The sequence below is a fragment of the Streptopelia decaocto genome (genome assembly GCF_964273445.1).
Source record: "Streptopelia decaocto genome assembly, chromosome: 2".
Lineage (NCBI taxonomy): Eukaryota > Metazoa > Chordata > Aves > Columbiformes > Columbidae > Streptopelia > Streptopelia decaocto.
In genome coordinates this window covers 856888-880591 of record NC_138655.1, presented here as the reverse complement: position 1 = coordinate 880591, position 23704 = coordinate 856888, and the positions used below count along the sequence as shown (strand labels likewise).

At 66.8% G+C, this 23704-nt stretch overlaps 2 protein-coding genes across 2 annotated transcripts in view; one reads left to right on the top strand and one right to left on the bottom strand.

Annotated features, from left to right (window-relative positions):
- The window catches only part of BOP1 (BOP1 ribosomal biogenesis factor), a 72080-nt gene that overhangs the window by 1361 nt on the left and 47015 nt on the right, over positions 1-23704 (bottom strand). Inside the window, exons 4-12 of the mRNA XM_082043968.1 lie at positions 5261-5415; positions 4643-4760; positions 4452-4553; positions 3956-4168; positions 3323-3484; positions 3055-3135; positions 2685-2754; positions 1007-1139; positions 35-215 (exon numbers count right to left, since the gene is read on the bottom strand). Of these exons, the coding sequence (XP_081900094.1) occupies positions 35-215; positions 1007-1139; positions 2685-2754; positions 3055-3135; positions 3323-3484; positions 3956-4168; positions 4452-4553; positions 4643-4760; positions 5261-5415 (1215 nt within the window). The remainder of the gene's footprint in view (positions 1-34; positions 216-1006; positions 1140-2684; positions 2755-3054; positions 3136-3322; positions 3485-3955; positions 4169-4451; positions 4554-4642; positions 4761-5260; positions 5416-23704) is intronic.
- SCX (scleraxis bHLH transcription factor) lies at positions 12155-22174 on the top strand. The gene is made up of 2 exons (XM_082045159.1): positions 12155-12822; positions 21990-22174. Exons 1-2 carry the CDS (start codon positions 12304-12306, stop codon positions 22026-22028), a joined length of 558 nt encoding a protein of 185 aa, XP_081901285.1. The 5' UTR covers positions 12155-12303; the 3' UTR covers positions 22029-22174.

The following is a 23704-nucleotide window of genomic DNA, read 5'->3' as shown; positions in this document are numbered from 1 at the left end:
GCGCAGACGGCTCCCGCGGGGCCCCCCGGCCCACCTTGCTGTGCTGGACCAGCAGCCGCACGCCTTTGCCGTGCTGCTCCGCGGTGGCCGGCACCCACTGCACCGGCTGCACTCGCTCCTCCTCCGGCGCCACGTAGGACTCGAGCAGCTGGTCGGTGGCCCCGTAGAGCAGCTTGTCCCCGAGACAGGGGTTCACCAGCAGCACCGAGTGCTCCCTGCGTGCGGGACGAGGGACGGGTCAGGAATCGTTGAATCATTTGGGTTGGAAAAGCCTCTTGATATCACCGATCCAACCATAACCCACCCCAGCACTGCCCCCTGTCCTGAGAACCTCGTGTCCGTCTGTCCAGCCCTCCAGGGCTGGTGACTCCAGCACTGCCCTGGGCAGCCTGTTCAATGCCCCACAGCCCTTTGGGGAAGAAATTGTTCCCACATCCAACCTCAGCCTCCCCTGGCGCAACTTGAGGCCGTTTCCTCTGCTCCTGGCGCTTGTTCCTGGGGAGCAGAGCCCGACCCCCCTGGCTCCAAGCTCCTTTCAGGCAGTTCAGAGATCAGAAGGTCTCCCCTCAGCTCCTGTTCTCCAGCTGAACCCCCAGGTCCCTCAGTCTCCATCACACTCGTGCTCCAAGGACCCCCCCAGGAGCCCAGCGCCACCATGGGGTGGCCCCAGCACAGGGCCAGGGCCACGGGGAGGGACACGTGGGCCACCGTGAGCAGCCAGGCCACCAAGGGGACAAGGCAGAGGATCCGGGTGAGCGCTGCCACAGCCCGGGCGCCCCAGGGAGGATGGTGGGGACGGACGGTTCCTCCACAGAAGACCAAGGGCCACCAGGCGGGGGCACAGCGAGCATGGTGGCTTCGCACCCGCGCTGTGCCCGTCCTCACTGCTCGGGCGCCGGAGTTCCTGAGCTCCTGAGGGGCTGGACAGGCGCTGGGGGAGGAAAAGCGGTGCCCGCCGCGGCTGCGGCGGCTCCGGCGGGAGGAAGGGACGCGCCGGGACACTCACACGCCCACGGCCACCAGGCAGACGGTGGGGTTGGGGTTCCAGGCGACGCTCTTCACCACGCCGCCCACGGGCAGCGTCTTCATGCAGCGCGCGGTGCAAACCTCCCAGAAGCGCACGGTGCCGTCATCCGAGCCTGCGGAGGGGATGGGTGAGCAAGGGACAAGGACACTGCGCCGCGGGGTCTCCGAGCGGGGGGAGCAGCCCTGCCCGCAGCCCCCGGGGGGAGCACCGCAGCCGCGCCCCAGCACCTGCGAGTCCGCATGGCAGCGGCTCCAGCGCCGCGAGACGTGACCGGGGGCTGCTGCTGAGAGAACAGCCCCCCCGCGCTCCCCCGGCACCGCGGCTCTGCCCGGGGTCCCCTCCCGCGTGCGCGGCTCCCGGCGCAGCTGCCGTGCTGGCGGCGCGCCCGGCTCGGCGCGGCGCGGCGTGGCGCGGCGGCTCCGCAGCAGGAGCAGGTTGCCGGCAGCGCCCGCGCGCGTGTCCCCGCAGGTCGGGTTATTTTTAACGCCTGATCTCAGCCACTTTCCCAGCCCGCGGCCAGGAATTCCACGTTGAGCAACCGCCCGGCACGGCGGCCACCGGGAGCTGGCAGCCTGGAAACTCCGGCGCTATAAAAAGCACATGTGCCGCTGCGGGCTGCTCAACTGCCATCTGCTCTCCATCTCCAGGCTCCGCCGCCGCGCGGCCGCCGCGCTCGCGCCTCCGGCCTCACTTTCTCCACTGCCCAGCTCCTGGGTGGGGTCCCCGGAGCCGCTGGAGAAACCCGCGGAGGCTCCTGGAGGCTCCTGGAGGCCACGCGACTTTCCGCGGGCTGGGGGACACGGCCGGGCAGCCGCAGCACAGCCGGGGTGCTCCCGGCTCCCCCGCGGCCCGGCAGCGGTTCGGGGCTGCCAGGGAGCTCACGGGAGCCCCGGCTCGCCCATGGGCACAGGGAACAGCGCGGCTGCTCCCAGCCCTGCACCGGTGACACTGGGACCAGTCCCGTGCTGGCGTGACACTGGGACCAACTCTAGTGCTGGGGTGACACTGGGACCAGCTCAGGCGCTGGGGGTGACAGTGGGAGCAGCTCCAGTGCTGGGGTCACACTGGGACCAGTCTTGCACTGGGGGTGACACTGGGACCAGCTCTGGTGCTGGGGGTGACACTGGGACCAGTCCCGTGCTGGGGTGACACTGGGACCAGCTCGGGCACTGGGGGTGACACTGGGACCAGCTCCGGCGCTGGGTGTGACACTGGACCAGTCCCAGGCTGGGGGTGACACTGGGACCAGTCCCAGGCTGGGGGTGACACTGGACCAGTCCTGCACTGGGGGTGACACTGGGACCAGTCCCGCACTGGGGGTGACACTGGGACCAGCTCCGGCGCTGGGGGTGACACTGGGACCAGTCCCAGGCTGGGGGTGACACTGGACCAGTCCTGCACTGGGGGTGACACTGGGACCAGCTCCGGCGCTGGGGGTGACACTGGACCAGTCCTGCACTGGGGGTGACACTGGGACCAGTCCCACGCTGGGGGTGATGCTGGACCAGTCCCACGCTGGGGGTGATGCTGGGACCAGCTCGGGCACTGGGGGCGACACTGGGAGCAGCTCCAGCACTGGGGGTGACACTGGGAGCAGCTCCAGCGCCGGCGCACCCGGCATGGCCGCGGTGCCGCGGTTTGGGGCGGGAAGGCTCACCTGAGACCAGCCACTGCCCGCTGGGAGAGACGCTGAGGCACCGCACCAGGCTGCTGTGGCCGCGGTAGATCTGGGAGGGACACGGAGGGCGGGTGAGGGCCCCACGCAGCCCCACGGCTCCTCTGTGGGATGTCCCCACACTGCCACCCACCCCCTGCGGGACCAAACCCGGGACTCTGCTCTTTTCCCGGGGCCGGTCCCCCCCTCTGCCCCTCGGTGACGGTGCTGAGCCCTGTCCTGCCCCACGCACCGCAGGCCCCGCTCTGCCCAGAGCAGCCGTCACAGGTGCGGGGACACACCAGGACAGCTTGGGGACATCCCACAGCCACGGGTGTGCACATAACCCCCCCGGCTCCGCGCCGCCACTCACCAGTGCCTGGGTGGTGGGGAAGGGCTGCAGGTCCCGCGGCTTCGGCAGCTTGGGGATCAGGTCCTCGGGGTCCACGTTCACCTGCGGGAGGCGGGTGCTGAGCCACAACTGGGCTGGGATGGGGGACGCGTTTCGCAGGCTCGGGGACAGCAGGCTCGGGGCAAGAGGCCCGTGGCAGCAGCAGCTTGTGCCCCAGAGCATCGCGGTCCCCAGCCAGGAGTGCCCAGAGGCCGGTGTGAGCCGTGGCCGGGGCGGGAGGAGCCCTCACCCGCATCTTGCGCTGGCGCGGGCAGAGGTAGAGGTCCAGGCAGCGCTCGAAGCGCTCGTGGATGAAGCGCGGGTAGGCGGGCACGGCGCGCAGGCACCGGTGCTGCTGCGGCACGAAGTTCAGCTTCCGCTCGGCCGGCTCCTGCTGCTCCCACGCCAGCTTCTGCGGGACGGACGGACAGACCCCGCTCAGCAGGACCCCCCGACGCTGCCCTGGCCCGACACGTCCCCCGAGCCCAGTAAGAACCAGCCCGGCGCTGGTTTCTCCCCCCGCTCCGGGAGGCACCGCGCTCTACCCGCTCCAGCATCCCCCGTCTGCCCAGGGGTTCTGCTGCCTGTTTTTCCTCCTCGAGCCCCCGCTTGAAGCTCTGGACACAGTGTGCCAGGAGAAACCCCACACCAGGACACCCTCAGCTTGGAGGCTGTACCCCAGTGTCACGGGGGGAGGTGACCCCACTTCTGTTTGGTTCCAGGTGCCGAGGAACCTTTGCTTTAATTCTCATTGCAAGGCTTTGACTCACCTCGATGCAACGTGATCTCTACGGTGCCCTTCCGAGCAACAGCTCTAGATCCCTCCCCGGCACGGATCCCCTTGGGTCCCCACAGCCTCCCAGCTCCCCGTGTCCCCCCTCACCTCCTCCTCGCTGAGCAGGTACTCGGGGGGCGGGTTGTAGGACTCCTCGTGCCCAGGCAGCTTCATCTTGGGCGCCGGGACGTGCATCTTGTGGCGGCCCAGGATGGAGTTGGGATCCTCGTGGGCCCAGAGGTCGTAGTAGGTGGGGGTATCATCCTTGGGCTTGCGGGGCTTGATCCAGCCCATCTTGATGGCGTGGACCAGCTTGGAGACCTGCGGGGCGAGGAGAGGCTGGGGCAGGAGCCGCAGGGCTCCAGGGGGATGGGAGCAGGAGGGGGGGACGTGGGGATGGGACCCAAAGCCGCCGAGCGCAGCTTTGCCACCCCGGGAGCTGCACAGGGCGCCTGGCCCAGGTTTGCGTGTGGACACGAAGCAACAGCTGTGGGGTTGGGTGGTCACAGCTGGGACAGGAGGGACAGCTGGACAGGAGAAGAGTCGCCAGCATTCAGCTGGGCTTTGTGCTCCCCGCTCCGGCCTGGAGCTGTCGGACTCTCACCTTCTCCTTCTCGATGAGGGAGGGGATGAAGCTCCGCTTGTCCGCCGGCCGATTCGTCACCGGGTGGATCATGACCTCGTGGGTGAAGAAGTCAACAGCCGGCTGGGGAAGACACGGAGGCGTGTGGCAGCGGCTCCGTCCCCGGGACACCCAGCGCTCGGAGCAAGCGCAGGGGTGCAGCATGACCCTACCTCGTAGGGGTCGAAGTGGACGTCCCCAAACTGCCCCCTCTGGAGCCGATGCACCAGCTCCACCTGCTCGTCTGTCAGCTTGATGTCGGCACCCGTCATCTTGTCCTGGACCGTTCGCCTGCGGGGAAATGAAGGGGACAGGGCTCGGGCTGGACGGCAGCGTCTGTCCCAGTGCTGGGACAAGCCTTGGAGCCCTGGGCTCCAAAACCACGTGTCAGGAGCCACACGGGGAGACCTCGGGGTCTCCAGCCTCAATTCTACAGCCCTGGGCTCCAAAACCACACGTCAGGAGTCAGACCGGGAGACCTTGGGGTCTCCAGCCTCAATTCTACAGCCCTGGGCTCCAAAACCACACGTCAGGAGTCACACGGGGAGACCTTGGGGTCTCCAGCCTCAATTCTACAGCCCTGGGCTCCAAAACCACACGTCAGGAGTCACACGGGGAGACCTCGGGGTCTCCAGCCTCAATGCTACAGCCCTGGGCTCCCAAAGCCACACGTCAGAGTCAGACCGGGAGATCTCGGGGTCTCCAGCCTCAATGCTACAGCCCAAGGCAGTCGGGGTGTTTCACGGCTTGTGTGTGTGTGGACACGTCACACCGTGCACCGCCGTGCTCACCAGTACTCGGGGTTCTCCATCTTCTCCAGGAACATGTCCAGCTCGTCCTTGTTCCGGATGGGCTTGTAGATCTTCTTGCCGTCCAGGTTGTAGCCGATGTGGGGGAAGTCCTGGTACCACTCCATGGGGATGTTGCCCACCGTGTTGCGAATGTCCTGGAGGGGACGGAGGGAGGAGGAGTGAGGGGACAACAGGGGACACCGCGCCAAGCCTATGGCTGGCAGTGAAGATGGCCCAACCCTCCCGGGGTGGCACGGGACCGGAGCGGGGTACACCAAGATGGGGGAGGCCGGGAGGGCGGCCACCGAACCCCAAGGCTGGGGTGAGGGTGTGTGTGGATGGGGGATGAGGCGGAGGAGCGAGCGCCAAGGCGAGCGGCGCCCGGGCTCGTGTCCCGCAGCGGAACGGGCTCAACGGCCTTTCCACGGGCGGGCGAGGGGGCGCCGGAGCGTGGCCGCGGCTGCGGGCGGCCCAGCGCATTCCTGCGGCCGGCCTGCGGACAGCCTCACGTTTTCCGCCTGCCGCTGCCAGCGCTGCTCCCTGCACGCACACAGCGCGCCGGCCGCCGCCTGTCCTGCCGCCTGTCCCGCTGCCTGTCCCGCCGCCTGTCCCGCCGCCTGTCCCGCCGCCTGTCCCACTGCCTGTCCCACCGCTGCCTGTCCCACCACTGCCTGTCCCGCCGCCTGTCCCGCCGCCTGTCCCACCGCCTGTCCCGCCGCCTGTCCCGCCGCCTGTCCCACCGCCTGTCCCGCCGCCTGTCCCGCCGCCTGTCCCACTGCCTGTCCCGCCGCCTGTCCTGCCGCCTGTCCCGCCACCTGTCCCGCTGCCTGTCCCGCTGCCTGTCCCGCTGCCTGTCCCGCCGCCTGTCCCGCCGCCTGTCCCACTGCCTGTCCCACCACTGCCTGTCCCGCCGCCTGTCCTGCCGCCTGTCCCGCCGCCTGTCCCACTGCCTGTCCCACTGCCTGTCCCACCGCCTGTCCTGCCGCCTGTCCCACTGCCTGTCCCACTGCCTGTCCCACTGCCTGTCCCGCTGCCTGTCCCGCCGCCTGTCCTGCCGCCTGTCGCACCGCCTGTCCCACTGCCTGTCCCGCTGCCTGTCCCGCCGCCTGTCCAACTGCTGCCTGTCCCACTGCCTGTCCCGCTGCCTGTCCCGCTGCCTGTCCCACCGCCTGTCCCGCTGCCTGTCCCACCGCCTGTCCCGCCGCCTGTCCCGCCGCCTGTCCAACTGCTGCCTGTTCCACTGCCTGTCCCACCACCTGTCCCACCACCTGTCCCGCTGCCTGTCCCGCTGCCCGTCCTGCTGCCTGTCCCACCGCTGCCTGTCCCACCCCCTGTCCCACCGCTGCCTGTCCCACCACTGCCTTCGCCCTCCCCTTGGCTCGGTGGCCACAGGTGTCACAGCGGTGGAGCAGGAGCAGCCCCGGTGTCCCAGGCTCTGGTCGAGGGGACCAGGACACCACGGGCGGGTTTTGGAGACACCGCCAGGCTCCACATCTCGTCCCCAGCGCTGGCAGGGAGCGTGGGGACAGCTGCTCCGGTCCCATCACCAGCTCGCACGGGACGCGCCATGGACACGAGCTGGCCTGACCCGCTGCGGTCCCGGGACCGACAGAGGGAACGCCGGAGCCGGTTCACTTCCCAAGAGGCCGGGGCAGGAGCCGGCCCCTGGGGGCTCGGATCCCCCGGCTCCGTCCCCCCCAGGACCCGCTGTCCCAGCGCAGGGCTCGGACACCACGAGACCCCCCGGCGCTCAGCCAGGAAAGCGGGGGTCCTGCCCGGCCCCCAGGGACCCTCCGGGCTCTCGCGCTGCCCCCGTGTTGCAGAACACAGAGACCTCGTCCCCAGGTACAGCGCAGAGGGACAAAGGCGTGAGGGTGACCTGTGCCCCGCACAGCCCCCAGTCTGGAGTCACCCTCACCCCGCGGCACCGTCTGGTCCCCAGCAACACCCACAAACAGCACGGAGCCCCCCGGGGACCGGCGGAGCCACAGGGAGCCCCACGGCCACCCCGGACCCCCCGTCACCCCCGAGCAGGGTCAGCACGGGACAAACGCAGCCCCTGGGGACCCGGGCAGGAATTTCGCCCTCGGCATCAGCCCGGGACACTGTCACCGTGCTTGGTTGGCGGCTGCGTCCTGCGGGGGCACCCGCGGGCTTCCCGGCAGGGAAGGTGGCAGCCCCGACAAAATGCCGTGGGGGTGCAGACGCCTGGGGCCACCATGGGAGTATGGCGGGGCTGTGGGCTCCACGTCCCCCCAGCAGCGGGCTCCACGTCCCCCCAGCAGCGGGCTCCACGTCCCCCCAGCAGCGGGCTCCATGTCCCCCCAGCAGCAGGCTCCATATCCCCCCAGCAGCGGGCTCCATATCCCCCCAGCAGTGGGCTCCATGTTCCCAGAGCAGCGGGCTCCATGTCCCCCCAGCAGTGGGTTCCACGTCCTCCCAGCAGCGGGCTCCACGTCCCCCCAGCAGCGGGCTCCATGTCCCCCCAGCAGCGGGCTCCATATCCCCCCAGCAGCGGGCTCCACGTCCCCCCAGCAGCGGGCTCCATGTCCCCCCAGCAGTGAGCTCCATGTCCCCCCAGCAGTGGGCTCCATGTCCCCCCAGCAGCGAGCTCCATGTCCCCCCAGCAGCGGGCTCCATGTCCCCCCAGCAGCACGCTCCATGTCCCCCCAGCAGTGAGCTCCATGTCCCCCCAGCAGCACGCTCCATGTCCCCCCAGCAACACGCTCCATGTCCCCCCAGCAGCGGGCTCCATGTCCCCCCAGCAGCACGCTCCATGTCCCCCCAGCAGTGAGCTCCATGTCCCCCCAGCAGCACGCTCCATGTCCCCCCAGCAACACGCTCCATGTCCCCCCAGCAGCACGCTCCATGTCCCCCCAGCAGCGGGCTCCATGTCCCCCCAGCAGTGAGCTCCATGTCCCCCCAGCAGCACGCTCCATGTCCCCCCAGCAGCGGGCTCCACGTCCCCCCAACCCTGCAGCTGGGAGGAAGGAGCAAATTCCTCCCAGATGGGTTTCTTAGCGCTGCCGAAGCAGCCCGGTAGCCAGAGCCCGGCCCTCCCCTCCACTCGCCTCCCACCCACCCACCCAGCCGGCGCTGCAGCCGCCTCCCGTGTCGCTAACACATGGGTAACACGTCGGTAACACATCGGTAACACATGGCTGGCGCGGGGGAGTCCGCGGCCCGCGCGAGGATCTGCCGTCACTCAGCCGCGCGGCTGGAAGTTGTTCTTGGCCGGGCCCTGGGCATTCCTAGACGCGCATTCCTGGCAGCTGGAGAAGCTCGTAGGAAAGATTCTTCTCTTGAAAATATCCGGTCCACGTGGAGGAGAAAGGGGCCGGGGCAAGCTCAGCCCTCCCGCCCCAGCCCGGAGCCCGGGGCTGCGCGCCAGGGGCACGGGGGTCCCGTGGGTGCCCCCCGAGGCGAGCATGGAGCTGGGGAGGGCGCTGCACCCCCGGGCGCACAGCCCAGAGGAGGGGGGGCGTGGGGGTTCGGCACGAGCACCGGGCAGCTCTGCCAGGACCGGGGTCTGCAGGAAAAGCACCCGCTGGGGACGGCAGGTCCCAGCGCTCAACAGGGACCGTGAAGGGAACCGACACAGGGACCAGCACCAGGGAGCGGGTCAGGCAGAAGGTGCAGGCAGAAGGTGCAGGCAGCGGGTGCAGGCAGCAGGTGCAGGCAGAAGGTGCAGGCAGTGGGTGCAGGCAGAAGGTGCAGGCAGCAGGTGCAGTCAGCAGGTGCAGGCAGCGGGTGCAGGCAGTGTGTGTAGGCAGGCGGTGCAGGCAGGCGGTGCAGGCAGCGGGTGCAGGCAGAAGGTGCAGGCAGCAGGTGCAGGCAGGGGGTGCAGGCAGAGGGTTCAGGCAGCGGGTGCAGGCAGTGGGCACAGGCAGAAGGTGCAGGCAGCGGGTGCAGTCAGGCGGTGCAGGCAGGGGGTGCAGGCAGGGGGTGCAGGCAAAAGGTGCAGGCAGCAGGTGCAGGCAGGGGTGCAGGCAGCAGGTGCAGGCAGTGGGTGCAGGCAGAGGATTCAGGCACTGTGTGCAGGCAGCAGGTGCAGGCAGCAGGTGCAGGCAGGGGTGCAGGCAGCGGGTGCAGGCAGTGGGTGCAGGCAGGGGGTGCAGGCAGCGGGTGCAGGCAGAGGGTTCAGGCAGCGGGTACAGGCAGTGGGCACAGGCAGAAGGTGCAGGCAGCGGGTGCAGGCAGGGGTGCAGGCAGTGGGTACAGTCAGCGGGTGCAGGCAGGGGTGCAGGCAGCGGGTGCAGGCAGAGGGTGCAGGCAGGGGTGCAGGGAGGGGTGCAGGCAGGGGGTGCAGGCAGCGGGTGCAGGCAAAAGGTGCAAGCAGGGGTGCAGGCAGCGGGTGCAGGCAGGGGTGCAGGCAGCGGGTGCAGGCAGAGGGTGCAGGCAGGGGTGCAGGCAGCGGGTGCAGGCAGGGGTGCAGGCAGCAGGTGCAGGCAGCGGGTGCAGGCAGGGGTGCAGGCAGCGGTGCAGGCAGGGGTGCAGGCAGGGGTGCAGGCAGCGGGTGCAGGCAGGGGTGCAGGCAGCGGGTGCAGGCAGGGGTGCAGGCAGCACTCTTCTGCACCAGGGCCCTGGCTCGGCAGCCGCGACAGCCCCAGGACAAGGTGGTGACACCGGGCTCCGCCGCCCTGCCAGGGCTGGGACACGGAGCCCAAACTGGGGCACCGGGGAAGCTTTTTGGGGAGGCAGGAGAGTGGCAGAGCCAGGGGCTGGGAGGCTGCGTCTCCAGCGCCAAATGCCTCTTCTCGTTTAAACCAGAGCTTTCGGAGCCCGGTGCTCCGGCCCGAGCCAGGGCCGAGCGCCTCCTGCCCACAGGGTCGCTCCCATCCCGTCTGGAGCCGGAGGAGCTGGGCCGCAGGTCTCACCGGGAAGGGCAGCGCAGGAAAAGGGCCCGGGGACCGCACTGGGATAGAAGGTGCTAGAGAAAAGCAGGCTCATTAGTGGAGCTAAACGAAAGCAGATGCCTCCGGGAGCCCGGCTTTCCAAAGCACACACGGCGAGCGCCCAGCGCCGCGCGAGGAGATGACAGTGGCTTGGATTCCAGCAGCTGCTGCGACTGCTGATTCACGGCGGTAGCGCACGGCGGAGGTGGAAAGCGGTGGAGGGAGCTCCCGCTGGGGACCGCGCCACCGAAACACCGCGAAACCGGCACTGCCCAGCAATTCCCAGCTCTGGCCAAGTTAAAATGCCGTTTATCAAGCACGTGGCCGTCCCAGCGGGATCTCGCGCTGCCGGTGATGCGGGTTGCCGGCCTCCTGTCACCAAAAGCAGCTGTGTCACCCCCGATGGCAGGGGGAGAGCGGAACGTGGGGCTCAACCCGCCTCCCCCGCTCCAGCGCCCCAGGCTGCGGGTCTGCAGCCGATCTGCGAGGGGACGGGCGGCCCCGGTGGGCCCCAAGATCCGGGCCCACCATCTGTGCCATGAAATCCGTGCTGTGGGGATGCACCGAGCCAAGAGCCTCGCACGGCAAAGCCGGGGCCAGGCCACAGGACTTTGCCCGGGTCTCCTTTGGGCGCAGCGAGCCGGGACGGTCCCTGCGGGGTCCCCGCTCGACCCCCAGCCCCGCGTGCCCGGAGGAGGCTGCTCAAGCTCCGGCACAGGCAGGGGAGCCGGGGGACGTGGGGCAGGTGGCAAAGCCGAGCCTTGCAGCAGGTGCTGGTCTCTGTGCGTCCCGCAGATGGGGACAGGCTATGGGGACAGGTTATGGGGACACCCGCACACACCTGTCACATTGAGAGACACAAATGTTGTTCTTGATACACGGGGAGGAAATGAAAGCAAAGTGAAGCAGCAGGCGGCAGCGCCGCGAGGGTTAATTCCTCCTGCTCTGCCCCATTAGCAGCAGCAGCGGGAGGAGGAGGAAGAGGATGGATTCGGTCACACTGGGGAAGGGGGCAGCGCGCTCAGCGCTCTGCTGGCCGGGGCTGATCCTGAGCACCCTGGGCGGGGGTCACACAGCCCTGTCCCCAGCCCTGTCCCCAACCCTGTCCCAGGGGTCACACAGCCCTGTCCCCAGCCCTGTCCCAGGGGTGATGCAGCCCTGTCCCCAACACTGTCCTGGGGGTCACACAGCCCCGGCCCCAACCCTGTCCCAGGGGTGACGCAGCCCTGTCCCCAACCCTGTCCCAGGGGTCACACAGCCCCAGCCCCAACCCTGTCCCAGGGGTGATGCAGCCTTGTCCCCAACCCTGTCCTGGGGATGACACAGCCCTGTCCCCAACCCTGTCCTGGGGGTGACGCAGCCCTGTCCCCAGCCCTGTCCTGGGGGTGATGCAGCCCTGTCCCCAGTGTAACACAGCCCCATCGCCAGCCCTGTCCCCAGCCCTGTCCCGGGTGTGATGCAGCCCTGTCCCCAGTGTAACACAGCCCCATCGCCAGCCCTGTCCCCAGCCCTGTCCTGGCGGTGACGCAGCTCTGTCCCCAGCTCTGTCCCAGGCTCAGGCTGCCCATGAACCCCACGGGATGGGGGCCAGGGGACCCTCCCTCCCACCCAAACACGCCGGGTCCCCCGGGAGCCCCTTTGCCGGTGCCCACCCAGCGCACGCACAGGACACCGCGCAGCCGCCGTGTGCCGGGCCGGCGGGCCGCCCGCAGCCCATCCTCGCCAGCCGGCCTCTGCGGGACCCCCGGCCGAGCCCTGAAGGGTTAAGTCCCCTCGGGGCTCAGGGTGAGCTCAGGTAGGCTGAGCCTGCAGCTCTGCTTTGAGCAGGGCTGGGAGCCGGAGGAGGGGCCTGGCTGACCAGTGCTGCTGCCGCTATAAAGCTCCAGCTCCTGCCACACTCCCAGCCTTAAGATGCACATGTGTGGGGAGAGGAAACAGGCGGTGCCTGCCAGCAGCCCTTAACCCTTCGGTGCGCCCAGAGCCAGCGGGGAGCCGGGACGGGACGGAGCCTGCGGGGAGCGGGACGAGCCGGGGCTCCCCGGGGAAGCAGCATGAGCGCCCGGAGCTGAGGGCGCCCGCGGCACGAGGAGCTCGGCAGAGCTCGCTGGTCCCCGGCGCCGCTTCCCCGCCGTCCCCCGGCCGCCCACCATGTCCTTTGCCATGCTGCGCTCGGCCCCCAGCCGCTACCTGTACCCCGAGATCAGCATGCTGTCGGAGGACGAGGAGAACGGCAGCGAGAGCTCCGGCTCCGACGAGAAGCCCTACCACATGGACGCCGACGGCTACGGCATCAAGGCCGGCAAACGCAGGAGCGGCAAGAAACCCAACCGGCTGAGCAGGGAGCCCCGGCAGCGGCACACGGCCAACGCGCGGGAGCGCGACCGCACCAACAGCGTCAACACCGCCTTCACCGCCCTCCGCACGCTCATCCCCACCGAGCCGGCCGACAGGAAGCTCTCCAAGATCGAGACCTTGAGACTGGCCTCCAGCTACATCTCGCACCTGGGGAACGTGCTGCTGGTGGGGGAGGCGTGCGGGGACGGGCAGCCCTGCCACACCACGCCGGCCTTCTACCACCACGGCGGCGGCAGCCCCGCCGCGCGCGACGCCGACGGCTCCCAGCCCAAACAGATCTGCACTTTCTGCCTCAGCAACCAGAGGAAGCTGGTAAGTGGCCGCTCGCGCCGGCCCCGCGGGGCTCTCGGCTGGAACGGGGGTTGCCGGCAGCGGTGGGGACCCCCCCGGGTGTCCCCGGCCATGGAGGGGGTCGGAGCCGGACCGCGGCGCCGCTTACGGCTCCGTGCCACGGGGCCGAGGGGAAAAGGGGCTGGCTGGGAGAGATGGAGCCGCTCCGGTGGGAGCTGCACGGACAGGACTGGGGGGAACACCCGAAACCTGGGGTGCCCGCCTTGAGCACGTCTGGATTTGCTGCCCAAAGCCGCCTCCGAATCCTGCGTGCGTTCACTGCGAGGGAAAGGGAGGGGAGAGGGGGAAACGCTGCGAGGGCGAGAAATGCGCTTTAGGAGCTGGAAATCAGAGGCGCAGGGAAAGTGTGAGTCTGGAAAGAGTCTGGAAAGAGTCTGGAAGAGTCCGCGCCTCCCTCGGCACGGCCCGGGCGGCAAACGGAGAGGCCAGAGGGGCCGGGGCGCAGGGCTGGCTGCGCCGGGGTCCCCGGGCTGCTCCGTCCACCGCGGCGATGGCTGTGCCGGCTCTGGCAGCAGCCGGCCCGGTGCCCCGGTGCGGGGGAGCGGGGGCCGACACCACGGCACGCGGCCCCACCGAGCAGCCCGCGGGTGGCGGGGGCCGGCAGCCCTGCCCCACCAGCACCGTGGCCGGTGTGGGATGTTGTGGCCAGCCCGGTGCACCCGGTGTCCCTCCCCGCTCCCGGCGTCGGCCACAGAGGGCTCGGGGACAGGTGGATTAGGACGTGAGCGCAGGAGCCTGAATGGGAAAACCGGCAGCTCTGGGGAGGTTCCGGGGGCCGTTTGCCCCAGTGCCACCGGTTGGGAGAGGGAGAGCGCGGCTGCGGCTCCAGCTCCAGCATGGCCCTGGCTGCCCTTCCCTGGCAGTGCCGGACAGCAAAGCCCGGTGCAGGGACAGCAAAGCCTGGGGTGCAGGGACAGCAAAGCTTGGGGTGCAGGGACAACAAAGCCTGGGGTGCAGGGACAACAAAGCCTGGGGTGCAGGGACAACAAAGCCTGGGGTGCAGGGACAGTAAACCCTGGGTGCAGGGACAGCAAAGTCTGGGGTGCAGGAACAGCAAACCCTGGGTGCAGGGACAGCAAACCCTGAGTGCAGGGACAGCAAAGCCTGGGGTGCAGGGACAGCAAACCCACAAGTGCAGGGACAGCAAACCCTGGGGTGCAGGGACAGCAAACCCTGGGTGCAGGGACAGCAAACCCCGGTGCAGGGACAGTAAACACCGAGTGCAGGGACAGCAAACCCCCAAGTGCAGGGACAGCAAACCCTGGGTGCAGGGACAGCAAACCCTGGGTGCAGGGACAGCAAACCCTGGGGTGCAGGGACAGCAAACCCCAAGTGCAGGGACAGCAAACCCTGGGTGCAGGGACAGTAAACCCAGGGTACAGGGACAACAGACCTGGGGTGCAGGGACAGCAAACCCCGAGTGCAGGGACAGCAAAGTCTGGGTGCAGGGACAGCAAACCCCCAAGTGCAGGGACAGCAAAGCTTGGGGTGCAGGGACAGCAAAGCCTGGGGTACAGGGACAGCAAACCCCGAGTGCAGGGACAGCAAACCCTGGGTGCAGGGACAGCAAACCCTGGGTGCAGGGACAGCAAAGCTTGGGGTGCAGGGACAGCAAACCCGGGGTGCAGGGACAGCAAAGCCTGGGGTGCAGGGACAGCAAAGCCTGGGTGCAGGGACAGCAAACCCTGGGGTGCAGGGACAGCAAACCCTGGGGTACAGGGACAGCAAACCCCGGTGCAGGGACAGCTGGGTTTTAAGAACCTGTTGGTCTCGGCACGGCGCAGCTGGTGTCTGGCGGGGTGACCGAGGCAGAGGTGTCGGGACAGCAGCCGGAGCCGCGCGTGCTCTCCCCGTGCTCTGAACCCGTTTCACCCCAAGGAGTAAGGCCCCGAAGGGTGAAAAGTCTTTGCTAAGGATTCAAGGCTCATTAAGCGCGGAGCAGCCAGTAAAAGCCATCAGCAGCAAACCCGACAGCTTGAGTGTGTCAGAGCAGGAAAACCCGGCCCTGTTAATCCCCTCGCACGTCCTTCCCGGCGCAGAGACATGGAGCAGGAGCCGGAGCCAGAGCAGGAGCCAGAGCAGGAGCATGGGCAGGAGCTGGAGCAGGAGCAGGAGCAGGAGCAGGAGCAGGGGCAGAACAGGAGCTGGAGCAGGAACAGGAGCAGGGGCAGGAGCCAGAGCAGGAGCCAGAGCAGGAGCCAGAGCAGGAGCAGGAGCAGGTGCAGGGGCAGGGGCAGGAGCTGGAGAGGGAGCAGGAGCAGGAGCAGGAGCAGGAGCAGGAGCTGGAGCTGGAGCAAGGGCAGGAGCCAGAGCAGGAGCAGGAGCTGGAGCAGGAGCAGGGGCAGGAACAGGAGCAGGAGCTGGAGCAGGAGCAGGAACAGGAGCAGGAACAGGAGCAGGAGCAGGAGTAGGAGCAGGAGCTGGAGCAGGAGCAGGAGCTGGAGCAGGGGCAGGAGCAGGGGCAGGGGCAGGAGCAGGGGCAGGAGAAAAGGACGGCAGGAGCCTTTGAATCTGCCGGGATTTACACAGCTAAAGCTCAGCCCAGCAAAGCCCGAGCGCCTGCCCTGTCCGCAGTGCTCCTGAGCACCGGTGTCCAACTGCTCGGCCGCCGGCTGCAAAGTGCCCTCGTGCCGCAGCAAACGGCTCGGGACGGGGTTATCCCGGTTAAGAACAGAACTGCACGTGGGGGGAAGCTGCTACTGGGCTGAACTGGGCAGCTCCCCCGCCCCCAGTTCCCAGCTGGTTCAGAAACCCGCTGACGGCTCCAGAGGTCGAGCGTTGTCTCTTCTGTTGGTATCGCCGCTTCGGCAGCAATTCCAGCAAACTCCCTTCGCTGCCTTTGCGTCAGTTCTGATAAATGCCCGTCTCCACTTCCGCAGCAATTCCCATCACCATTTTGCGCCAGTTCTGATAAATCTTCCTTGCTACTTTTGCGTCGGTTCTGATAAATCCCCATCACCACTTTCGCATTGATTCCTACAAATCCCCACCGCCACTTTCGCATTAGTTCCCATAAACTCCCACCGCCACTTTTGCCTGGCTCGCACTAAGCTCCCGGCGCCACTTTTGCCCGGGCTCCGCTCAATCGCTGTTGCCGCTCGTGCCTCAGTTTCCCTCGGGGCCACTGTGTGCCCAGGGAAACGAGCAGCACAGGACTCGGGGCCAGGACAAACCCCCCCGAGATCGGCTCCTCGGCCACTATCAAAGACTACGAGATACTTTGGTTGGGCTGAGCAGGCAGTTAAGCTGGGCTCAGGCTGGGCCGGGGGATGATCAGCCCGTGCCTAAGCAGCGCACTTGGTCTGTGCTTGCGATTTTACGGCCAGATAACAATTTGATAGGTTTGACTGCGTGTTAAAGGAGTAAAACAAACCATCTTTGATCGGGATGGTTATTTCCACGAACGGCGAGGCAATGAACGCCGGCTCATCCGAGCGGCAACGCCGGCACAGCCCGGACCTCGCTGGGTGCAGGGACCGGACCTGCCTTGGCGCCGTGGAGCCCATGGCCACCGTCCCCGTGGCCAGTGCCACACGAGGCCACTCGCCTCGGCGGCTTCACAAAGCTGAGTTCCCAGAGCTGAGCTCCCAAAGCCAGGTTCCCAAAGCCATGTTCCTAAAGCTGAGCTCCCAAAGCTGAGCTCCCAAAACCGAGTTCCCAAAGCCGAGTTTTCAAAGCTGAGTTTCCAAAGCTGAGCTCCCAAAGCTGAGCTCCCAAAGCCATGTTCCCAAAGCTAAGCTTCCAAAGCTGAGTTCTCAAAGCTGAGTTCTCAAAGCTGAGTTCCCAAAGCTGAGTTTGCAAAGCTGAGTTTGCAAAGCCGAGTTCCCAAAGCCGAGTTCCCAGAGCCGAGTTCCCAGAGCTGAGCTTCCAAAGCCAGGTTCCCAAAGCCATGTTCCTAAAGCTGAGCTCCCAAAGCTGAGCTCCCAAAGCTGAGCTCCCAAAGCCGAGTTCCCAAAGCCGAGTTCACAGAGCTGAGCTCCCAAAGCCGTGTTCCTAAAGCTGAGTTTTCAAAGCTGAGCTCCCAAAGCTGTGTTCCTAAAGCTGAGTTTGCAAAGCTGAGTTCCCAAAGCTGAGTTCCCAAAGCTGAGCTCCCAAAGCTGAGCTTCCAAAGCCGTGTTCCCAAAGCTAAGCTCCCAAAGCTGAGTTCTCAAAGCTGAGTTCCTAAAGTCAAGTTCTCAAAGCCGAGTTGTCAAAGCCGCGTTCCCAAAACCAAGTTGAAAAGCCAAGTTCTCAAAGACGGGTTTGCAAAGGCGTGTTCCCAAAGCCGCGTTCCCAAAGCCACGTTCCCAAAGACGAGTTCCCAAAGCTCTGTTTCCAAAGCCAAGCTCCCAAAGCCGAGTTCCCAAAGCCGAGTTCCCAAAGCCGAGTTCCCAAAGCCGTGTTCCTAAAGCTGAGTTCTCAAAGTTGCGTTCCCAAAGCCGCATTCCCAAAGCCACGTTCCCAAAGCCGAGCTCCCAAAGCCGCGTTCTCAAAGCCACGTTCCCAAAGCCGTGTTCCCAAAGCCGTGTTCCTAAAGCTGAGTTCTCAAAGTTGCGTTCCCAAAGCCGCATTCCCAAAGCCACGTTCCCAAAGCCGAGCTCCCAAAGCCGCGTTCTCAAAGCCACGTTCCCAAAGCCGAGCTCCCAAAGCCGCATTCTCAAAGCCACGTTCCCAAAGCCGAGCTCCCAAAGCCGAGCTCTCAAAGCCGAGTTCCCAAAGTCGAGCTCCCAAAGCCGCGTTCCCAAAGCCGCGTTCCCAAAGCCGAGCTCCCAAAGCCGCGTCCCAAGGCCGAGCCGGTGTGGCGGTGCGCGGCAGCTCCAGCTCTGTGGGGACCCCGTCCCGGGAAGGAGGCAGCGCCGCTTCCCCAGGCGCACACGCCGCGCTGCAGGCCGGGCCGGGAGCAGCAGCTGGAGCGGATCACAACGGGACTGTCAGAACAGCCCGGCCGGGCCGGCAGCACCGGCGGCGCCTTCGCCACGTCGTTGTGCTCCCGCGTCACGGTGTCGTTTCAAGCAGCGCGAGCTCACGGTGCGTGATCCCGTGGGCATCTGGCTCGCCAGGGTCACCCTGAGGGATCTCCTGTGTCCCTCTGTCACCAGCTCTGTCACCACTTTGCACCCGATGTGCCATGGAGCTGCCACCGAGCCGGCCACCTCAGAGGGACACCGCAGTGAATGGGGGACACCTCAACCTATGGTGAGGGACACCCCAGTGCATGGGGGACACCCCAGCCCATGGGGGACACCCCAACCCATGGTGAGGGACACCCCAGTGCATGGGGGACACCCCAACCCATGGGGGACACCCCCAACCCACGGTGAGGGACACCCCAGTGCATGGGTGACACCCCAACCCATGGGGGACACCCCCAACCCACGGTGAGGGACACCCCAGTGCATGGGTGACACCCCAGCCCATGGGGGACACCCCAGTGCATGGGTGACACCCCAACCCATGGTGAGGGACACCCCAGTGCATGGGTGACACCCCAGCCCATGGGGGACACCCCAACCCACGGTGAGGGACACCCCAGTGCATGGGGGACACCCCAACCCATGGTGAGGGACGCCCCAGCCCACAGCTGGTGACAGCCCAACCCATGGGCTCCCCGAAACCTCCGTCCTTCTCCCCCAATGGCCCCAGACACGCGCAGCCCCGTCCATGCTGGGAACGCGTCTCCGTCCCGAGCCGTGGCTCCGAGGGGCAGCCAACGCCACGGCTTAATGAGGGGACCTCGTTAGCGCTAGAGAGGCAGGAGGTGGCACTGAAGCCCCAGGGGACGGTGTGGGCAGGGTCCAGGTGCCACCTGGTCGCCGGGAAGGCAAGAGCACCGGGGAGGGCGGTGGGTGAGCGTTCGCTGTCACCGCGAGCAAGGAGGGGACAAACGGGCCCAACGGTGTCAGCAGAGGCTTCTCCTGGCGAGGGGTCACCACAGAGAGCTGGGCGGCATGTTGGGGTCACCGGGTGCTGGGGGCACCCCAAGGCACAGCCCAGCAGGTCGAGCTTTCGGTGAGCCCTTCCCAGAGCTGCGCCTTGCGCCAGCTGAGCGGCGCCGCGGGCAAAGGGGCTTGTCCGGGTTGGCGCCGGAGCAAGACCGGGCTCAGCCAAAGCGGCTGTGCAGCCCGGCGGCTGCGCCGGCTTGGGCCGGGTCCCCCAGCGCCAAAAACCAGCATGGGGACGAGGCCTCGGGTGATGCCACAGCTGAGATGTGCGGAGCATCCCGTGCGCCACGGGCGCTGAGTGACAGACGGGACAGGACGGGCCGGGACCGGCGTTGCTGGGGATCGCTCCTGTAAGCGAGCGCTGGGACTCAGGGTCACCCATCCCCGCCAGCCCACTGTCCTTCTCCAGGTTCAGCTTTCTGTGTCACCGTCCCTGCCTGGTGCGGAAAAGCCAGGACGCTTCTCGTCCGGTGACACTGGGGTGTCCCTCACCATGGGTTGGGGTGTCCCCCATGCACTGGGGTGTCGCCCATGCACTGGGGTGTCCCTCACCATGGGTTGGGGTGTCCCCCATGCACTGGGGTGTCCCTCACCACGGGTTGGGGTGTCCCCCATGCACTGGGGTGTCCCTCACCATGTGTTGGGGTGTCCCCCATGCACTGGGGTGTCCCTCACCATGGGTTGGGGTGTCCCCCATGCACTGGGGTGTCCCTCACCATGGGTTGGGCTGTGGAGCTGTGGGGCTCGCAGACGCCTGCGCCGTGGCTGGACCGGGCTCTTTTAAACGCCAAACGGTCCAAACGCGGCGCTGAGGACCCTGGCAGGATCCTCTGTGAGCGCTCGTCCCCACTGTCTCCATGGCGCGGAGCTGGAGGGGACCTGGGGGACACGAGACGAGAGGCGCGTGTGTCACCCCGAGCAGCGAGCGCAGGGGCTGCACACCGGTTAAAGGGACAAGGGACGAGTGTCCGGCATCGGCTGCTCTGTCTGCCGGCGCAGGAGCACGCACTGGTGTGGCAAGCGCGGCGGGGTCCCATTGCCACCGCCACGGGTGGGCAGGGCGGCAGAGCCGGGTGCCACGAGCTGGTCCCGGTCCCCATGTCCCCCGCCCCGGGTTTGATGCTCCTGGAGAGGAACAGGCACACGGGACAAGGGCAGGAGCACCTTCCAGAGCATCTCTGGTCCCGGCACAGATAACCGCGGCACAGCGCGGCGCTGGAGCACAGCGAGGAGGGGACGGGGGGACGGGACCCTCCGGAAGGGACGACGCAGCCTGGGGGTCTGGTCAGCCTGGCCGGTGGGGACCTGTGGGGCTTGGTGACAGAGCTGGGGCTGCGCCGGCGGGGTCACCGGGGGTTTCATTGCAGGGACCCCGTGTGGCGCTTGGGCTCTGGGTGTCACCGGCCCCGTCCCTCGGGAGGGAGAACGCTGGAGAACGCTGGCGCAGGTTTTGATTCAACGCACAGGGAGGAACTCGCAGCCTTCGGCCTCGGCCCAGGCGCAGCACCGGGAGCCGGGGAGCTCGTGTCCTTGTCACAACAGCCGTCCCCATCTCTGTGTCCCTCCCGCCGCCACCCACAGCAGGTCCCCGTCAGCTGGCCCATGGGACAGCCAGACTTGGGGTCTGGACCCGGCTGTGGGTTTAGTGCGCAAACACCCATAATTTGGGTCGGTGCCGGTGCCGGGGAGCCGAGAGCGACCGCGAGCTGCCCGGGGAGCTCAGCATCCCCAGCGCCGTCCCCCGCTCCCCCCGCTGTATCTCCGAGATGCGACGGCTCCGCGGCCCCGTAATTTACTGTTCCTGCTGCACTTAATGGCAGCGGAAAGGCAAGGTGATAGGGGAAAAAATATGAGGCGGGATTTTCCGAATCCCCATTTCCTCTCCAGACAGCACAAGAACTCCTGGGGCCTGAACATCTGGGAAATTTAATTTTACCGTTCCTGAGCTGAACTCCCCTTCCCCTCCCCTCCCACCCCCGGTAACAAAGGAGGAGGCAGCGCAGGGGCCGCACGTGCGATGGGGGAGGCTGAGCCGCCGAGCGGCTCCGGCACGGCCACGCTGGCAGGGGACGTTTCCACGCTGGTGGAAACGGCACCGAACGCTCGGTCCCGGGCGGAGGGACCGGCACCCAACCCGGTTAAACCCCACGTGGCCACGGTGCCATCAAACTGGGCAGGAGATCACCGGCTGGCTGGGGGTGGGGTGGTGCTGGTGGTGGTAGCGGTGGCAGTGAGTGTGCTGGGGGTGGCAATGCTGGCGGTGGTGGTGGCAGTGGCGGTGGTGGCACTGATGGTGCTGGGGGTGGGAATGCTGGTGCTGGTGGTGGCAGTGATGATGGCAGTGATGGTGCTGGTGGTGGTGGTGGCAGTGGTGGTGGTGGCAGTGATGATGGCAGTGATGGTGCTGGGGGTGGGAATGCTGGTGGTGGTGGTGGCAGCAATGGTGGTATTGGAAGCAGTGGTGGTGCTGGTACTGGCAATGGTAGTGACTGATGGTGCTGGTGGTGGTGGTGGTGACAGTGATGGTGCTGGTGGCATCAGCGATGGTGACAGTGGTGGTGCTGGTGGCAGTGGTGGTGACAGTGATGGTGCTGGTGGTATCAGTGATGGTGATACTGATGGTGCTGGTGGTGACAGTGTTGGTGCTGGTGGGTGTGGTGGTGACAGTGATGGTGCTGGTGGTTGTGGTGGTGACAGTGATGGTGCTGGTGGTGACAGTGGTGGTGCTGGTGGGTGTGGTGGTGACAGTGATGGTGCTGGTGGTATCAGTGATGGTGATACTGATGGTGCTGGTGGTGACAGTGATGGAGCTGGTGGTTGTGATGGTGACAGTGATGGAGCTGGTGGTTGTGATGGTGACAGTGGCGGTGCTGGTGGTATCAGTGATGGTGACAGTGGCGGTGCTGGTGGCAGTGGTGGTGACAGTGGCGGTGCGGGTGGTGGCGGCGATGGTGACAGTGCTGGTGGGGGAACGTTTTGGCACCCGGGGCACTAAGTCCGGCTCCCAGCCCGGCTGTCACCGAGGGGCTGGCCGGGAGGACGCTGCGGTGGCCCTGGTGGGTCCCGCGGTGGCGATGACAATGACAATGACAGTGACACCTTGGGAAAGCCACCCCGCTCTCTGCCCGGCACCGGGAGCGCGGGAGGCTCCGGGCTGAGCTCCCGGCCCCAATGGTTTTGTAACTCGGCTTCTCCTCCTCTCCGCAGAGCAAAGACCGAGACAGGAAGACGGCGATTCGGAGTTAGACGGTCACGGCGCCGGGGAAGGACGAGCAGAAGGAGGAAGGATGGAAAAGCCACACACACCAAACCACAGCCACGGCCACTCCTGCCTTCACCCTGCTGCTGGGGAGAGCGGCACGGTGACACCCCGGGGACCTCGCGCCACCCGCGCACGCGGCTCGGGGACCAGGACGGACACGGGGACGGCAGGAGCGCTGGCTGCGCAGGGACGCTCCGCCATGGCACCGCAGCTGCTGCCCGGCCAGCCAAAGGGACCAGGGACCCGCTCCGCTGTCTGGGGACACCGCGCACCCTGGTGTCCGGGGACACTGTGCACCCCGGGGTCTGGGGACACCACGCACCCCTGGTGTTTGGGGACACTGCGCACCCCAGTGTCTGGGGACACCGTGCACCCCGGTGTCTGGGGACACCACATACCCCCAGTGTCTGGGGACACCGCACACCCCTGGTGTCTGGGGACACCACGCACCCCTGGTGTTTGGGGACACTGCGCACCCCAGTGTCTGGGGACACCACGCACCCCGGTGTCTGGGGACACCACATACCCCCAGTGTCTGGGGACACCGCGCACCCCATTCCGGGGCGGACTCGAGCGGTGCCGGTGGCACCTCGTCCGGGGACACTCGGCTCTCCCCGTCCCCTCCAGCGTGGAGCCGCTCCGTGCCCTCAACCCGGAGCCCTGGGGTGCTGCAGTTGTTGAGTTTGATCAATACATGCTGGTGTTTCATGTCATTGATGTGATAATATAAAGCCTGAGCGATTTGTATAATTAAAAATGACTATGGTTGAAACCCACGGCAGGATTTCCTTCCCCCCCGAGCCCCCCCACAATAAAGCGCCGGTTCAACCGCACCCTCGCCGGCTTTAGGCCCCGACGCAGCCGCAGCTCGCGCTCTGCTCCCCCTTTGGGCCAAACCCTCGGTGGGGCGAGCGCCGAGCCCTGCGCCGCGTCCCCGGCTGCGGCACCGGCTCAAAACCGGGGACCCGCTGCAAACCAGATGCTGCGGCTGAGCTGAGCTCCTGGGGACATAAATCACGCCAGCGCGGGGTGTGAAACGCGCCTTACGTCCCCAAAACAGCGGCCCGAGGTTATAAGAGCCGGAGATGGAGGGAAGGGTGAGCTCGGGCTCCAGAGTGGTCACAGGCGCTCCCCAAAAATCACCAAGAGTGTTGTGGTTCAAGCCGAGCCAGCAATAGAGCCCAGCAGAGCTGCTGGCTCGCTCAGCACCCAGAAAGGGCACAGAATCAAAAGGGGAGAAACCTGTGGATTGAGATAAAACTATTTTGATATAATAATGAAATAATACTAATATACTACTGCTACTAGTGTGTATAAAATGGAAAATAGAATATGAAGTAAAAGATACGCAGTGCTGGTCCTCACAAGGTCCGTCCGCAGGGAGCAGCCGGGCCCAGGATGAGCCCCCCCGGTCCCAGCAGCCGATTCGGGGACAGAAGAGGGAAAAGGCACAAAAAGGCCCAGAGGCTTCTGCCAAACAGCCAAAAGCTGAACCGAAGGAAGTGCCGACGGGAACTGCGCCGAAACGGAGCTGAACCACCACGGTCCCCGGCCAAAAACCCGACCCTCGCTATATCCGAAGCCCGATGGTAACGGCACAGAACGTCCCCATGGATCAGCGGTGCCAGTCGGGGTCTGTCCCACCCGTGTGTCCCACACG

What these genes read in the sequence shown, in the direction of transcription:
- SCX (XM_082045159.1), top strand. Translation starts at nt 12,304, where the DNA reads ATGTCCTTTGCCATGCTGCGCTCGGCCCCCAGCCGCTACCTGTACCCC. An exon ending in TCAGCAACCAGAGGAAGCTG is followed by an intron (nt 12,823 to 21,989) that starts GTAAGTGGCCGC and finishes TCCTCTCCGCAG; the next exon opens with AGCAAAGACCGAGACAGGAA.